We start from the raw sequence: 18,864 nt of genomic DNA, 5'->3' as shown, positions 1-18,864 counted from the left end.
TCAAGAAGAGACTGGGCAAGGCCCTCAGACACATGGTGTGAACTGTGGGGTCGTCATATGCAGGGACAGTGTGAAAAATGCAGTTGTGATTCATGCTAAGATGTTTAATATTTACAGATATAACCAAATGAGGCACGGGCTCTGAACCTGGAAAAAGGTGGTTAAGTTCTATGTAAAAAGTTATGAAACTTGCTTATGAAGTTATATTGACAGAGGGAACTAACATTTGAAGGGTTAACTAAACTTATAATGGGTGCCTACTAACGAGCTAACACTTTAAGGCTTAGTCACACAATAAATGCTTAGTTTAGAGCTTTATGTTAAGAAGAACAGAACCCCATCGAATGCCAAGAAGTTTTACTGCACCTAGCTGTAAACTTGAGGAGACAAGATAACGAAGATTTACAGCAAAAGGGGGCGCCAGTCTGGTTTCATTCAACTTGGCAGCTTGGGTCCCAGTCAATTTAACATAATGAGCCAAAGGTAAAAAGTTCACTGTGATGAAGCTGAAGGAGCCTTCATCCAAAGACCCCCAAAGACCCCTCCTCAAATTCACCAAGTGGTACTGCGCAGGCGCAACAGGGGAGGGTCTATGAAAATGGTTATCTGAGACTCATTTTAATCAGAAGCAGGGAAAGGTTATGAATATGTATAGGCGTTCCTGGGGTCATTATGAATATGTAATACCTTACTGTATTTAAGCACACTTCTTATTGTTTAAAGGTGTGCGTGTTGGGCGGAGCGAATCCCCCGTGCACCCAGCGCTGTTTTGCTTATGCTCTAATGAACACGTGTTTAAGGAATACAAGGAATTGGATTAAATGGGTTTTTTTTATCCATAGAAAAAGCGTAAGTTATTTATTTCAATAGGAATTGCACTCTATGATCCTTGTGGATCACAGGACATTCTGTGATTCTGTGATTGCCCGGTCCATACTGCTCCCCAGCTGGGGGGCAGCACAGCCTGCAGATCCAGGGAGCCCCGGCTAAGCCTTGCTTAAAACAAACAAACAAAAAACAAAACAAACTCAAAACAAACAAACAAACAAACAAACAAACAAACAAACAAACAGTTTTACATGAAGTGGCTCATGGTCTTCTTTTTTAAATATTGGCCTTTTGCCAATGGCAGGGCACCACCTTGCAGGCAAAGCAGAATTTCCTGGTCTCGGCACTCTTTCACGCTTTCACAGCGGCCACCCGCGGGGCCCCTGGGCCGCCACGTTCACCCCAGCAGCGTTCCCGCTGGCAGAGCTCTCCTCAGAGCACCCAACCCCACATGGCCCACGACCACTAAGCAGCGGCTACAGCCCGCAGGCGGGCCACGGCTCCAGGACCCACCCGACAGGAGGAGCCAGCAGTCGGGAAACAGCCACAAGGCCGGGGCCGCCACCGCCCCCCAACCCAAGCACAGAGTTCGGCGAGCTGCGCCTGCGCCTGACCCCGCGGCCAATAGGAGCTCTAGCAGCCAATCAGAATAAGAAGCGCTCCTGGCCGCGTACTCGGATGGGCTGCGGCGCCTGTGCGAGACCCAGTCAGAGGTGGGGTAGAGGCGGAGGGGGCGAGTCGGTGCGCAATTTTAATTGGCGTGGGGCGGGGTGGGAGTGTCTGACGGCGGTGGAAGTCGGGTTGGGGTCGAGGTGAGCAAACGCGCACGGCTGGGTGCATGTGCGGAGCGGCCGCTGTCATTCCCGCAGCGCCGCGGAGGAGCCCAGCCCATGTGCCATGTCCCTGGAGGAGTCCCTGCGTCGGAGCAACGCCCGCTTCATGGCCACCATCAACAGCATCTTGGAGAGGGTGAGGGCCGCGCGCGACGCCGCAGACGTTGGATGGCGGGAGCCGTTGGCAGCGGCTTTTTGTTTCCGTCGCCGTCCTGAGGCGGGCTTGGCGGGGACACTCTGTCAGCGGCGCGACCTTCAGGCTGCTGCCGCCCGGCCTCGCCCCTGCCTGTCTGAGGAGCGCCGTGCGCTTTTATGGTCCCTTTTGCCGAAATGGTGTGCGGCGGGGCCTGGCCGCCCTTGTGCGTCCCTCTGTCCGCCTCTGGCAGGCTGCCGGGCAGCGCGGCCCTCCCTGCCCGCCTCACCTGGCGCGGTGGCCGGGCTCTCCACTCCGATCCTCCCTGGCCACCTCTTAAGTCCTGTTCTATTAGTGCCGACACGTTCATTTTTCTTTCCGTGTGCTGATTTGCAGTAACTGGCACTGAACTCTCTTTGTCAATTAGTTACTTCTGGTGTCACAAGCTCCCGTTTTTCCTGGCTGCTGAAAGCAGCAGTCACCCGGGGCCTCACGCAGCTTCGCAGTTTGTGCTGAGCTTTGGCGTGAGTAACACTTAGATCAGGGATTGCCAGTTTTTATTTTTGAACTTAGAAGTCCGAGTTGTCTTTGTAGTGCCCTTAATCCATTTTAGCTAGCATTAGATGAGGTATTTTCAAAAAAATTACAGACAGAAGTGAAACTCCCTCCACAAATCCTCCTTACTTCAGAGCTATTTTCTGCTAAAGATGTGAGAACCATACACCTCCATCCAGAGATGCACGTATTTATTCAGGGATGTCAGCTTTGCAGTTCAGATAAATGGTTTGTGTTAATGTCTAGGTGCTGGCATAAGGCTATATATATATATATTTATATATAAGGCCATATTTATATACAAAGCACCTATTACCATATCAATAAACATTCTTTGGAACCACTCTGACAGCAGAGGTAAGAACAGGAGTTAGCCTGTTAGTACCTCAGCAATGGTTTCCAACAACTTAAAAAAAAGCCACAAGACTCTGTTTCTAGAATGTTTTCCTCATCTCGCATTAGACTGGATGACATTTTCATATGTCATCACCTGTAGGTCTCTGGTAAGTGGCTGCTTCCAGTTACGACAGAGGGAGTTTAGAAGCTCTGTAATTAAGTAACTTAACCATTTTTGAAAACTTGCTGAAGCCTCATTTTGTCAGCAGCTGGCTTATGCCTTGAGATTAAACAACTCATACATATGCTTAAAATATGTGTGTTTTTTCTAGGAATTAAAGTCTTGAGATTGCTAACTTCAGCCAATGGAGCAGCATGTGGATAATTTCATGTTTTGGTCAAAACAAAATTGTGTAAAAACAATACTTAAAATGCATGTTAAAAACATCACTGCAAGCATTTATTCTAATCTTTAATGGTCCTTTTTATTTAGTATAATCATCCTTTTGAAGATGATTTACTTATCTCCATGGAAACTCTCACTTACAGTACGCCTGACGGTAAGAACTTCGTAAAGCTTCAATATTTACGTGCTGTGTATTTATACTTAGTCAAGCATGCAACTGGTGGAAGTTATATAACATTTGATGGCAGAAGATGCTGAATTTTGTACACTTTGGTGTGGCCTTTCATATGTAAACTTTGAGGCATGCATGTAATACCTGGAGATTTTCTTTATATGCACCATTTTGGTCTATTGCGTGCTCTGTTTTAGACAACAGAAAAGAGTTATTAGGGAAGTTCAGGATAACAATGGTTAATATTTAGATACTTGTAAGAAGAAGAATCAAAGTGAGGAAGACTGAGAGGAAACAAAGGAATGACACCTTCCTGTGTAACCTCATCTAGGTGTTCCTGCTCCGGCAGGGGGATTGGACTAGATGATCTTTTGAGGTTCTTTCCAATCCCTAATATTCTGTGATTCTGTGAATGGAGGTATTGGCAGGAAGTTGATACACATGAATGGACTGTGTAATTTCCTTTCCGCTTAGTATTCTGAAAGCTGCTCTGATAAGTTTCTCTTATGTCAAATGCCAGGGGGAACTGGGTGGATAGTCTCTTTCACTTTTCATTGAATGTTTCAGTGGTTAGCATAAATCTGTACCACATTGTGCTATGTCATATTTTTCCAGTGTTTCATTATAAACGTTGATCCGTTATAGAGTTGACAAGGCTTATGGAGAGTTTATTGGGGAAAAAAAAAACCCTGTTGTTCTAAAATACTTTGCTTGGGGTTTTAGTAGGACTTATGACTTAGCGTCTTGGTGGCTTTACAGGGAAATGAAATGTTCTACCAGTTTTTGTTATCACTGAAGTGATAATTATGTTTCGTAAGTCACTTTATCAATTCTTGTAAAGCAGAACTTACCACACCTACACGTGATGTACTACCACAGTACCAAGCCTTATCTAATCATTGCACCAAATATGATTTACCTTTTAAAGGCTTTTATAGACTGGGAAACTTGCATTTTATAGCATTTTGTATACGTTGTCCATCAAGAGAAGGAGAGGGTGGCATACAGCAGCACTGTAATTCACAACCATTGATTTGTAAAGGCTGGCTTATACTTTTGGTTTACTAACCTCTATTCAGTATGGAATTAATATGGATCTCAGTCCTGTCAAGCCTTAACTATGGCTTTAACTAATGTCAGAAACCATGTAGTCAGCATGCATTCAATAAAATTATAAGCGTAAAATATTTTGCTTTTTTTTCCCCTCTTCATGGCATGTGCGGCTGTAATGCTCCTTGGATTTTAGCTTAGTGTTGTTAGACTTAGCATGTGATTTTGTTGTTGTTTTGTTTTGCCTGACTTCTCAATTAACTTAGAATTACAATTTTCTCTTGGCTTGTTTACCTGCGAGTTTTTGCTTCTACAATTTTTTTGGAGGGTGTTCAGATTTGATAATGTGTTGTTACTATGTAATATGTTCTTCCTAAATGTTTATGTTTGTTAGAATGATACTGGGTATATATAGTGCTATAAGAAAAGCTGTGTTTATACTGATGTCTCTTGTTATTTCTAGGACCAAAATCATGGGAGGATGTGTCAACCGAGGACCTTAGAAAATGGCAGGAGGAAGTAGTTGAGGTAGCTATTAATGTAGTCCTACTATGCAGTTTGTAGTAATGTTTCTTTTTCCTTCATATATAATATCTATAGGAATAAATTCAAATCTTGCTGTGCCATATTATATTTGCAAGAGGTATTAATCAATTAATTCAACATCTGCCTTAAAACAGGGGTTTAGGATAAAATGGTTAAGACTGTCAGATGAGACAGACTAAAATAGATGACCATTTACCAGTGCTAAGCACCACTAGTAAACCTGGAAAAAATAAATATGTTTTTTTTTTTTTTTACCTCCTGGCTGATGGGAATGTGTACTTTTGGATCTCATCAGAACATTGTCATTGAAGTTAACAAGTATTGAATCAATTTATCTTGGTTCAGGTAATCAGCTCTTCAATTCCAGAGGTTTTACTGGTTTCATCATTAGATTTTTTTGTTTTTTTTCCCTGCAAAATAATGCTACAGTAATTAAAGTATCTTTGCAGTCTCAGCACTTGCTGTCTTTGCCAGACTAAAGCCATTAATGTTGTGTGATCTGTATTTTTTTATTCTGAGTACTTACATTAAACAAGCAGTTACTTCTTTTACTATTTCCTGACTAAGTGTAATTCTGATACTACTTAGGGTGATGTATGCCATATGAAGATTTTCTCATTGTTCTGAAAAGGTCCTGTATGTTCCAATAAAATACAAGTTTTTACTGGAATAAATGATTGGGGGGGAAAGCTAACGTGTAGTACAGCACAGATATGTTGGGCTTTATTTTCTTAAGGCTTTGCAGTCTTTTTTTTTCTTTTTTTTGGTGTTGCTTATTTCATGACATTCATCTAAGAAACCCTTAGCTGAACATCTGAGGACAAAACACAATCTAGTGTCTCTGTCTCTCTATAATCCTACCAAAAAGGTTTTCCACACAGGCTTCAGGTATACTTTGAATCAGCGTATAATTAAAACGTTGAGCTGGGAAGGGTCTGATATAAAAAGATTCTGATGGTCCAGACCTTTGCCTCCAGCTTTTTGAAAATATATGCCGAAGGGTCTGAAAACTACAAAAAATGACTGGTTACAATCTGTGGTAAAACTCGGAAATTAAGCATCCAGCAGTTAGGTTTTTTAAAAGATACAGTGTTGGAAGTCTTTCAGAAGTAAGTTTTTGTGAATCTTTGTGTGTTGACCTAAGGTCTGAACACCTTAGAAGTTCTTATTGAAGGAATTGACTTGGAGTTTATTTAATGCTATGAAGACTTGATCTAATTAATTTTAAATGTACTGCATCACAAATAAGGTAGAAAAGCAAAAAAACCTGATGTCTGTCTTATTTTTTCCAACTTTGAATATAATTTGAGCAAAGTCTTTATTATTTAGTTATGTTTTAAGTTATGCTAGGGAAGATATATTTAACTGAATATTAAAGGCGTAAACATAGCTGCTTAAGCACATGTACTATTTTTATTATTTAAGTCACATGCATTCAATCATGCTGTATTTGACTAGAACATTGTTCTGTCACTTATCTGCTTTTTGTATCAGTCCTATGTAAGTTCTCCATTTGCAAAATGTCAATGTTAAATATTTTTCCAAGTAAGAGTATATACAAATGATCAATTAATGAGTTCGGGTATAATATTGGTCTGTGACTTATCAAATTGAAATAGAATTATTTTGTTCCTCCTGTGCATGCTAAGAAATGTCAAAGCAACATAACAGTGATTTTGAGGATAGACATTCAACGGGACATCAGGTATGGGCACCACATTCCGTCTACTGTTACAAAGCCTCTTTAGGAAAAGTATTTATGTACTCAAAAGTTGAGAAAATAATCATGAACAGGTGATCCTGTACTATACCTACAGATTTTTAAAGGCCTACTCATTGCTAAATTGAATCACTTTGTTCTCCTTAAGTAAGAACTTCTGAAAAAAAAAAATAAAAAAAATGAGGCCTTAAAGTATTTTGCTGCAGTTCCACTGCAGCTCTTCAAATTTTTAGATACCTTATTAAACAATTGTTTTGTAGTTCCCCGCATGTAGTTGCATTATTTTAGGAAAAATGTGTCTTTACTTGCTAGGTGCGCAGAATCATAGAATCATTTTGGTTGGAAAAGGCCCTCGAGATCATTGTGTCCAACCATTAACCTAACTCTGTCACTAAACCATGTCCTTAAGAAGTTCATCTACACATCTTTTGAATGCTTCCGGGAATGGTGACTCCACCACTTCCCTGGGCAGCCTGACAACCCTTTCTGTGAAGAATTTTTTCCTAATATCCAACCTAAACCTCCCCTGGGACAACTTGAGGCCATTTCCTCTTGTCCTATCACTTGTTACCTGGGAGAAGAGACCAACACACTCCATGCAACAGCCTCCTTTCAGGGTTGTAGAGAGCGATAAGGTCTCCCCTCAGCCTCCTTTTCTCCAGGCTAAACAGCCCCAGTTCCCTCAGCCGCTCCTCATCAGACTTGTGCTCCAGACCCCTCGCCAGCTTCGTCACCCTCCTCTGCACTCTCTCTAGCACCTCAATGTTTTTCTTGTAGTGAGGGGCCCAAAACTGAGCACAGTATTCAAGGTGGGGCCTCACCAGCGCTGAATACAACAGACTGGTTAATATAGCTTATGCTACCAGGTCTTAAAATTCCTTTAATGTTCTTTTAAGGAATCTCCTGAGACCTCTGGTGTGAATACATCTGATACAGGTGGGTGTTTTCATTTACTTTTTAGATATTTTTTTTTGCTTTTTGAAACTTTTATTACTCATGATCTGGTATACTCATACTCTGGTATATATTAGGTGCTTCACACGCATAGCTGTCACCAAGGCAGATGATTGCTTCCTTCTTGAGGGAAAACAGAAAATAGCAATCATCTGAAATTTGTCCTCCTGTCATTTGAGAGTGTAATTTCAAATATGTATTTGAATGATAAAATAATTTCTGCAAAGTTAGAAAATGTAACCTTGTGTTTTCTCAACCCATGTAGTGAAATACAGGAAACGAATTTCAGAGGCGTCTGTAGCTTAGCTTCTTTAAGTGTCCTTTGCGTCTTTTGCACTCATGGGATAAATGAGTGATGCAGTTCAGACTCTGGTAGCTTCATAGCAGTGTGCGATAATATGATTATCCACTCCTCCTCCTCCTCCTCCTCTTGTAAATGTTCTATGAAGAGACTGGAGAGGATTTATTTTTGTGTGTGTGTGTTTGGGTTTTTTTAATATACAAAAGGTTAGCAATAGGACATGCCAACTCTTAAGAAAAAGGAGTATTTCTAGCTGCTTTAGCTAAAATTTTAGTTTTAGCAGGTTTTTTCCTTCTTTAGTATTCATTCAGAGACACTTCTTAGCGAAGGCAGTGTTTCTTCCAGGTTTTATACAGTACTTTTGTTCTGAAAGTATGCAAAGCCTATCAACAGCAGGTACAAATAAACCAAACAGCTCTCACCTGTACATGAAAGTATTGGTCTTCCCTTAATTGGGAAAATTATTAGGTCTACCTCCTTTGGTTTCACAGGAAGTAGCACAGCAAATTATAGTGATATCTGAACAATTCCCTGTATCTGTTAGAGTAGTATCACAGAATAATTAATTTGGAGAGAAAGGGGAAAGTTCAATCTGCGTTGTATATTTATCTAAGTGTATTTAAGTTCAGAAGATTGTATCAAAGTCAAAACTTAATAATTACAGTTACCTCCCTACTAATATGTTCAACTCTTCTGTAAGATATCTCTTTTAGGTAGTGATATCTCTTTTAGATAACATTGTATTGAGTGCATTTCCAGTGAAATAACTTCCTGTATTATTGGTCAAATTTTTCAGAGAGAAAGGTGGAAGTTTTCATTTTTTCTCTCTCTCCTGCACTTGAGCAACAAAGGTGTTCCTGAATTTCCCTTTTGGCCCTTAAAAACACTTCAGGGATCCCTGGAGCAGATACTTGATTTTTTTTTCTGTTTTGTGCCGTGCCGTGATCCTCTGCTAATAACGTTCTAGTGATTTGAAGTATGATTGACAATACATTGAAAACATATTTAAAATTACACTTTTGTGATGTTTCACACCTAGAAGGATATTCAGTTTGTATGCAGATCAACTTGTTGTATGATACAACCTATTTCTAAGAACTTGTAATTGACATGATGGAGTCAACCATTCTTGGACACTTGAGTTACCTTTATACAAGAACCTCTCATTTCTATAGCAGTCTAGTAATTTCTGACCGTTTAGGGAGCAGTGTGCCAGATGTGTGCCCAGTTCTACTGGATAAAGAATACTGAATGGCAGAAAGCGAGTATCAGCTGTTAGAGCAGCAATCGGAGGCTGAAACTTTTCCAGATGATAACATTAACATTTTCACTGCTTCCTCCACTATTGATGCTTGGTAACTGGTTTCCTGTGGATAAAGTGATAACTTTTTTTTCTTTTAGTCATGTGGGAAGAAACTTTGATAATCTGACAAGTATGGGTTTCAGTTCTAATAAAACAATTCTGCTGGGGTCAGGTAAACTGTCAAAGACGACCCTCCGTTTGCTCAACATTTTCACCAGATGATGTGAAATTGTGTTGTTTCCCACAAAGATACAGTTTCTTTCATATGTGTCTTTATTTTAGCTCTATGGCAGCAGGTGTCCACAAAGCTTTAGGTGACAACTGCAGTGACAGGGGACAAAAACGGAAGATGGGATAAGTTGGAATATATTTTCATTCGCTTTTTAATAATTTAGGGATAGTGTCAAGAGGCAGCGATGTCGTAGGTATCATAACCAGATCTTTCACTCTTTTTTTCCATTTTCAGGGGTATTCTCCTTTCCTCTTTCCCTCCCTGTGATGAACACGATCATGGGATAACGATATAACAGCCAGGGAATTTCAGAAATGAGAACTTAGAATGCAGCTACATGTTTTCTGATCATGAAAGACTAAGGCTTTAGCTAGTGATGAATTGGAAGGTCTGATACACCTAGCAAAGAAATGCTTTATTGTGTTTCATTCACAAACATACCACATAGAATACCTAAAAATTAAGTTGGAAGATTTGGACTTGCTTTTTAATATTATTAAGTCTGTCTTATTTCTTGCCTTGGCAGTTCTAAGGCAGTCTTGACAAGAAGCAACTAGGAAAAGGAAGCATAGTAGAAGGTCCTCACTGTCTTTGTTGGGAAATTTAGGAATGTAGTAGGAAATAAGTGGGAACGATACCTTAATTAATAGTGAATCTTGCAGTTCAGTACTTAGAAAATATTTCCCATCTGAAATTGTTAGCGTAAATCTTGAAGAACTGGTTGCAAACAAGTTATCTCCACTCTTTGTTCCACTCATACCACTTAGGACTCTGTAAGCCATGCTTTTAAAATTGACTTGAAATGGAAAGGTAATACAGATAAACAGTTTTAGTGTAGAAAAGAGTTTTCTAAAATGAAACCTGTTAGCAAATGAGTCATACAGGGTGTGTTTAAAAGCATTTCTGGTTTGGTTTTGAGTTCAACTAGGTTTTATTTAGTATTTCTTTTCAAATTGTAGGTGAAGAAAGTGATACCGATACAGTTTCAGTAAGAAGAAAATTTCAAGACATTCACTTACAGGTAAAAATTTCTGATGTCTAACGCAACGGAATAATTTTATGTTCAATAGACATGATTGAATTATTTGAATAGCTTACATATGCCTGTGGTGTTGATGCAGTCAGCAGAAGACTCCATGTAGCCTGCATTTTAATGCGTATTTTCAGCAAGTATAACAAGAGAGAGGTTCAATAAATAATGTCATGAAGGCCAATATGAAGTAATATTTTGTCTTGGTATTATTAGTATACCAGAGAACGCAATACAATGTATTGCATAGAACAGGCAACTCTGAGAAAGGCTACGATAGGTATGGAAAAAGAATAACCAGATGAATCACAAAATGAAAAAACTTATAAAAATATGGTCATTCACCTGAGAGCCTAACATAAACAGGTAACATGGTGTTTTGTTTTAAAAATAAATAAATAAACCTGAGATAATGGCTACCATAACAAAAGCAGACTGGAATATCCTGCTGTTGTTTCCCAAACTAGACTATGGGCTACCCAGAGTAGTTACACTGATGCGGAAAAGTACAGTACACATTGTGTGTGTGCAGCCATACTAATCCTGTGTTCTGCTTGCTCAAATACCAATTACGAAAACTGAATTTACTGTCCTTGCTTGTTCAGCATAGTGCTAGGCATTGTCATGTCTCTGACAACAACTAATACAAACCACTTCAGAAAGCAAGAGTTTCACTAATGGAAAACATTTGCCGTTTATCACCAAATGCTTTTAGATTTTACATAGAGGTGAATTACAGAGTAGGCCTTAATTTGTATATGAACTCAGGGAATATTAATAATATATACATAAAGATTTGCAGCTGTAATTACCAGTGATTTGTAACCTAACACTAGGACTCTTTTTTTTTTCTTTGTTGTTTGGGGTTTTGGGGGTTTGTATTTATCGGTAGGTCTTCTGAGGCAGTGTGTGCTTTTTGCTGCATCAAGAAACTAGCTATTTATCTCTTTTTTTTTTTCATATGTCTTCACATACGGTTCCCTCTTGGGATATTTTTAGCATAAAATGTCTTCATTAAAAATAAGTTTATGCAGGTTGGGTATCCTCATCTGAATAATAGTAGTTTGAAACAAATCTAAGTAATGTTGTTTGGGTTTGTCAGTGTCAGTATCTTCTGTGTTTTGAATTTAACTTTTTTGTTTTTTCTCCTCCCCCACTAAGAATCTGTATGTACGTGATGGGAAAATACAAGAGAAAGTAAAAGTGGATGTGATAGTTCAAGACAATGTTAGAAAAATTCCCGGATGGGTTATGGTAACATATTTCACCTGTTCTAAGTTATTAGCTAAGTAGAATAAAGTAAGAGCTCTCTAACTGTGCAGCACCATGAATTCTAATACAACTTCTCTGCTGTTCTATCATTGTTCCTCTCATGCTTGCTACTTACATAAATATCACAGCATCTCAGGTCTCTGACAGCAATGACTTGTAAGAAACAGTGCAGACTATATCCATTTTTTTTTCTTTTTTTTCTACTTTGTTCTTTGAAGCCTGAGGTGTGAGTTGATCCTCACTTCAGTAAGTTTTCTGAAAAGCCTAAATTTGAAGGTTGTAGAGAAAAAGAGAGTTTTAGCTTTATTTTGGGTTTGGGGATAAGGGAGATTAGGGGCACGAAGGATTCTGTTACATGGTATGGCTTCTGTTTCCTACTCAAGTTGCCAGGGATGTATAAATTATCCAGGTGTATATATACATATATGTATATATCTCCATGTATGGATTCTCATATTTGGGAAAGGGATTAAACTATGACACATAACGTAGAAGTTGATAAAATAAATAGCCTTTCCAAGATTAAACTGCTAACTCTTAAAAATTGTTACTGAAGTCTGACTAGACATTTTCTTCCTTGTCTGAAACTTACGAAGGCCCTTAGGACCATAACTATACAGGACCTATTATAGTAAGGAGAGAGTAGGAGAAGTCACACATAAGGTTTGGTTGTTACTTCTAATGTGCAAAAAATTGAGGATATTAGATTGTGTCTTCTGTTTGTTTTTCAGTGAGAATGTCAAGGTTCGTCAAAAGGTCTGCATTTAGCTTCACCAGTGCAAGAACTGATTGGTACAGCTAAATCTTTTGGAGGTTGGTCAAATATTTTAGTTAAAAAACATGTTTCTATTAAAATTTATTAGAAATATTTAATGTATTGAAAACACAGAGGCACTGTTTATCCAACAGTACAGTTCAACGGACTGGATTCTTGAAGAGAAGACAGACATGATTTTGCTTATGGCAAAATGTGTTTGAAAAAATAGAAAATAAATAACTTGTATACATAAAAGCAGCTTTTCTTAAATAGCCCCAGGAAAAAAGAAAATGCATAGTTACAAAATTCAGAAGCATTACGCTCCATTAAATGAAAGCGTAGTTTTTTGTTTCTGGAATGTCATGAATGGCTTTGGGTTGGCTGGTAACTGGTACTCAAAGTGGTACTTTACTAGTAAACTTCCTTTTTTCAGAAGTTCTCCAGACTTGATGCAAACCTAAAATAGAATTTAGGTGTAAATACTTCAAGCCTAACAACTACAAAAAGCATTATGTTCATCATGCTTTATGGCAAGCAAAGCTGCGCTGGTACTAGCCAACTACAATGCTTTAAAGTAATATAAAAATAGAGTAACAAAACCTGTTGGATAAGGCTGTTCCTTCTGATCAGAAATCACGAAGAGCAAAGCAGTCTTCCTCTACAATGAAAACATTTTAGATCTCTGTCTGTCTATCTATCAAGCTATTTTAAGATGGGGGGAGGGGCTCCAACACATCTCTTTTTTTCTGTCTTCTGTAGTCTGTGAAATCAATATGGTTAGGAAAAACCTTTTATTTTTTTCTTCCTAATAGATTGTATGTTAATAATCCATTTAGCCTGGCAAAAAAGCTTAATGAAATATGCTATTACAGTAAGGCTTGTTTCTAAGTCATATACATTAGTGGAAGTGCCCTAATAGATTTGGGGCTTTTTTTCTTCTTCTTGTTTTGTTTTGTCATTAATTTGGTTGGGTTTTTTTAATAGGCAACCAAGCTGCTGTTTGCAGAAGGAAAGTAGAATTGTCAAATGAATGTTCTTCATCCAGACCTCCACAGTTAGGATTTTCTGATGTTCCCATATCAACAAAGACAGTCACCATACCCAGGCATCAGACTTCCCCAGAACTGAATAAAACTTGGTGTGATAGTATCTTGGAAGAATACCAGTCTGCAGATGAGGGATGCTCCTGGAGCAATGTAACTCTTGCAGACTTGTATCCAGGGATGTTAGAGTTACTTACAAGGCTCATGACAAAGCAGACTTGGAGAAAAGAGTCAAAATACATGTTTGGACAATTAAGGCACAGAAGACACCCTTCTGGAAGACCAAAGCTCAATGTCACCTTAGTCAAAATAAGAGGGTTCAGACCTCCTAAATTGAAGCGAGCACAGCCTAGCATATGCAGCAGTAGACATGAAGACATCCAGAATCAAACTTTTGGAAATGAGAATAGAGAACTTCGTGATGACAAGAGGTCCATTAATAAGTTGTCTGGTGTGGTACCTTATTCTTACATTGATACAAATGAAATCAAAATGGACTGCTCTGACTCAAGTTTAGTACCTAGAGAAGGCCCAAAATTCTCCAAACGGACTGTTTTTCCTGATGTTATAACTACAATGGGAGAGACGTTTCTAGTTGAAGATGAGTTACAGACTACTGTCTTACTTAATCCAAAATGCAAAGAAAGTGAAAAATTTGCTTACGAGTGTCCTTCAGAATATTGTTTTGTAACGTCTGCTGCCAGTTCAGGGTCAACAGGACTTCATCCGGTAAAAGAGAGTAAAACTCAAAAAAATTACTTTTCTTGTGGTGATACCTCAGAGTTGTGTTCATCTACTTGCAGTTCCTATGGCAATAGTCATGCTTTTACACCTGCTGCAAACTGTTCTCTTGCAAGAGCATCAAATACTTTACTCATAAATCCTGAAAAAATAACCTCTGAAAGACAAATTCCTTTCGAGCACAAGCACTTATTTTCCTTGTTGTCTACAAAGCAGAGTCCTTCAAAGATGCCCCAGAAATACAATGATGCATTTGAAAAGCTCTACTACAAGCTGTGTCCCCAAGAAATCCAAAAGCCTTTGACATTGACAAGATCTCTTGCAAATTCACAGAACCTTGAAGATAAAGGAAGATTAGTGAAGAGTAATTTAAGTCATTCTGTGAGGTCCCATACACAGTGTGATAGAGAATTTGACAGGATCTATGAGCAATTGTGTAGTGGGGGTGTTCCAAAACTTCCTGGGTTTCAGAGAGCTTCAAATTTAAAGAAGTATGGAGGAGTACAGATGTCTGAAACTGTAAATGCTCTGGTTAACTCGCCTGTTCAAACTTTATCTGTATCTCCCAGAGTTAAAAGACTGGGGAATTTCCAAAACGATCCTCTTTGTTTACCAGTAAAGCGACTGAGAGGTATACTGGAACGTTATCTATCTTCAACAAAATGTGAACAGATTGCTCACAGAAGAAACGCTGAACTTCAGACCGACGGCATGAGGTTTTTGAACCCATACATTGTCAGTAACTCCAGCATTTTTGACAGTCACAACTGCCAGAGTCAGGTACTAAAGGACCTTGTAAAACTATAATATTGTGCAGTCTTTGATATTTGGAAAAGGGCTTAAAAATAGATTAGAGCTGGAAGCTTTTTAAACAAGTGGCAGCTTACTTCTTGTGCTATTTGGTCAGTAGAGTTGTTTTACAACTTTGGGGTTTGGGGGATTTTAATTTGCTAAAATATAAGTCGTATCAGGTCTCCTGGATCATGTGAGGAAGTTCACTATATTTAATAACCTTGAAAGTGGTTATACAATGCTCAATAATAGATTGTGTTTTAATGGACTGTGTCACTGGTTTAAATAATCTCAGACAGTGAGCCTGTTAATTAAGGTGGTGTCCTTCTGAAATGATAACACTTTGTAGGTGAACGAATTGAGGCGAACCAATTAAACTTTACCGGGTTCTACTGAAATCATTAGACTTGTGGATTTAAATATTAAATCCAGCCCTTATTTCCAGGTTCCCAGTCATTTCTTCTGAGGCAAGCTGTGACATAATACATGAGTTTTTCCATCGATGTAATCTGTTAATGCTTTATTCTCAGGGCTCTGGATTGCATGCTGCGTCAGATAAAACTTTTCTTGGTGTTCCTGGTACTTCCTTGCAAGGTTAGTTTCAGAGACTTTATGAATTACTGCTTTAGCAATCACAAGCACTTCTTCAAGGGTAGATCTACAAATCTCAATAGACCGCTGTCTAGGTGACAGCTCTTCTTCCTCAGTAACAGTTGGGTATGTTCAAGTGTTCCTTTAAGGAATCTATACAGAAAAGGGTTTTCTGAATCACATGTAAACAGCAATTTAAGAAGCTTTTCCTTAGGTTAACTGGGACTTTTCCTACTAAAGTGTTGCTTATACCCATTGGTTTTCTCCCTTCCTTTTTTCTATTTTATTTAAAATTTGCTGTTGCTTTTACTTTACATATCTACCTGTTCAGCAGGAAATGCATACTTTATTAATCCTACACTTGAGTAACCACATGCTTTTGTTTGGATTCTTCATCTTTACAAAAACTTGCAATTGAGTTGTTGCATGCTACTGTCACTTGCTTAGGTGAATTAGATTGTTAGCCTGGATAAAAAGGCTTTTGCTAATTCAGGACAGTAGAATTTTAGAATTTTAAAAACACACCACCAAAACTAGCTTAGTTTAAGATTCAAAAATGCTAATCTTCTGATTTTCTTTTTAAAATCTAATTTTGGTTTAAAGCATGTCTGTAACATGACATGAACTTTTTTTCCTACTAAGTAAAATGTTTGTTTTATTTTTATGAACCTTGTCATCAAGATAACAACTAACATGTAAAGGAAAATACTGAAGAAGATGCCTTGAAATATTGTCAACTGGTATACAAGAAGAAAATAGCAAAAGAAATGTACTTCTTTGCATGTTTCTTGCCTTGTTGCATTTTCATTGATGGTTAATTGTAAATCATTTGTTTATTTGAGGTGGACATCTGTTTATTTTGCCTTCCTCAAATTTTAACTAATACTTTATGTATTATGTTTTTTTTTTTTTTCTGGTATCAGCAGTTCCTTCTACGTTTTTCTAATGGCATAAGCATTTTTGAAGAAATATAGCTTATACTTAAGTACAGTGTGCAAAATGTATTGGAAATTAAGTTTTGCCAGCACCTTTTGCATTAGAATATTTTTGTAAGGAAACTTGCTCATTGAAGTATGCCAGTGAAGTATTACCCATGTCTTAACAGGCTAACATTTTAACAACATACAGTAGTGTCCATGCTACTCAGCATTGTTCTTACCCTTTTCATACTACTGTTTTCTACCACCAGAATCTGGGATTGCAGGTACCAACTCTGGTTGGCCTAGTGCAGTGAAGAATTACAGCAGTCCCAGAAATGCACAGTACTGTCACAAAAGGTAAGTTCTTCCTCAAAAAGAAAATCCAAAAGAAATTCTTGGTGCTTCACATCTATATTAAAGGTGTGGAGGCTGTTGCTTACATGTGTCCTTCTAGAATGAAAATCAGATCGGATGCTTGGGAAAGCCCAAGCTAATCAGACCTGCAGACTCAAACACTGGGAGGTAAGTGTCTGGACAAAACTAGCCAGACTTCAGCATGGCTGGCCAGTGAACTTAAGGTAGTAAGATGGCTTGACTGAATAGCTACTCTAGTCCTTCTTTCTGTTCCTTGTAGACGCATTTATTATTTTAGATATAACTCAGATGGACTGTCAGCTGACAAGCTTCCTTGGGCCTGTAGTGTGTCGTTCTTGTATATGGTTCCAAGGAGTGAAGCTCTTGTTTAATGGCTACAGAGCCCTCAGAAGTTTTATGCTTAAGCCACATGGCAAAATGCTGCATTTGTAATGAATGGTGGTGGAAAGAAACCTGTATTGTCTTCCTGTCTCAAACTTGATAGCCTTTCTGGAGAAGGTGATTATGAAAGACTTATTTCAGAAAAAGAAATGTTCATAACTAAAACTTTTCTTGAGCTCTGTGTGACTGCTGTTGTACAGCTATAGTGCTATACTGAATTGTCAGATGTAAACCAAAATGGTTCAAAATATGCCATTTCTTAAGTAATATGCAAGGAAATAATTACATTCTCACTTGTATCTTTCCTTTTTAGCTATTGGTGAATACATTCCGAGCTTACATCGGGAAGTTTAAGAGATACTTATATAATTTAGGTTAAGAGAGTAGCATTACGGAGACATTAAAATGACATAGGATGAAAAGTTTTCTCTCTAGCTGAGAGCACATAGGAATGTGGACAAGGAGTCCTGCTGCTGTTTACAGTCAAGATGTTCAGATATCTTGCTTTGATGATTTGTTTCAATTTCATTCTGTTCATCAGGGTTTTGGCAGGCATAGTATTTTTGTGTAATTTACTTTATAATCTTAACCATTCTTTTCTATAGGGTATCTAGAAAACTAAGCTACACTGTGGGTAAAGATGACAAATCCCAGCAATCGCTTGGGTGACTTCCTGGTTGAAACCCACCAAGGAGCATTCATGGACTGCTACAGAAAAAACTTTGCTTTATAAAGTTTGGGTTTGTTTTGTTTTTCTTTCTTCTTCCAAGAATCATGGATGTATTTTATGTACGTGTCATGCAGTTAGTCCTGTTTTATGCTTACCTGTAATGTAAGTCTTCAGGACTGGTTCATCCCTTCTGACAGGGCGCTTAGTCCTTTGGCTTCATCAGGTATTGCAGGGAATCAGGGTTCCGTTCTATGGCAAAGTTTAAATTTTGTAGTTAGTAGTGTTTGTTCTAACAGTGTGATCAGTATTTTCTTGTTATCTGCTAATAAGCTTTGATTCTTAACATATTAGTCGTAAGATGAGAATCAAGCTCTTTTTGCTGGATTCCTGCCTGTTTGTGCTTTATAAGGGTATTGACACTACATGAAAAATTCTAAGCTGGGCTGGATGATTGAAATGCAGTATTAGGTGCTATGACTTGTTATATGCCTGCTATGTTAAATTTTCTACATAGCTCACAGAGTGGATTGTTCAATAAAACAGTGAATTTGACAGTTATATTCTGTGTTCTGACAAAATATATGTTCTAAATAAAAACCCGTTCTCAACAAATATCTGCTTTCAACATTTTATTTCAAGTATGTGAATGCTCATGAGGAGTTTGTATCCCTACAGCAAATACATCAGTGATGTGGCTGGGTCCCACAGGTTTTCATTGCTGCATTGTTTGCCAGATAAACAGTGCCTCTGTGTTTTCAATAAATTAAATATTTCTAATGAATTTTAATAGAAACATGTTTTGTAACTAAAATAATTGACCAACCTACATAAGATTTAGCTGTACCAATCAGTTCTTGCATTGGTGAAGCTAAATGCAGACCTTTTGACGAACCTTGAAAAACAAACAGAAAAACAAACAGAAG

General features: G+C 38.2%; 1 protein-coding gene across 1 annotated transcript; it reads left to right on the top strand.

Moving 5' to 3' along the window:
- The first annotated feature begins 1,632 nt into the window (after positions 1-1,632).
- LOC135577484 (uncharacterized) lies at positions 1,633-18,355 on the top strand. Its single transcript, XM_065047625.1, is given in 12 exon segments — positions 1,633-1,797; positions 3,179-3,245; positions 4,777-4,835; positions 10,298-10,390; positions 11,561-11,647; positions 11,896-11,917; positions 12,440-12,463; positions 13,413-14,992; positions 15,535-15,598; positions 16,785-16,872; positions 17,877-17,913; positions 17,915-18,355. Coding segments are annotated over 12 exon segments (2,283 nt in total). The 5' UTR covers positions 1,633-1,725; the 3' UTR covers positions 18,005-18,355.
- Positions 18,356-18,864: the final 509 nt, after the last annotated feature.

The sequence above is a fragment of the Columba livia genome (genome assembly GCF_036013475.1).
Source record: "Columba livia isolate bColLiv1 breed racing homer chromosome W unlocalized genomic scaffold, bColLiv1.pat.W.v2 SUPER_W_unloc_4, whole genome shotgun sequence".
Classification (NCBI taxonomy): domain Eukaryota; kingdom Metazoa; phylum Chordata; class Aves; order Columbiformes; family Columbidae; genus Columba; species Columba livia.
Note: the sequence above shows the minus strand (reverse complement) of the source record. Positions and strands in the feature narration are given on the sequence as shown.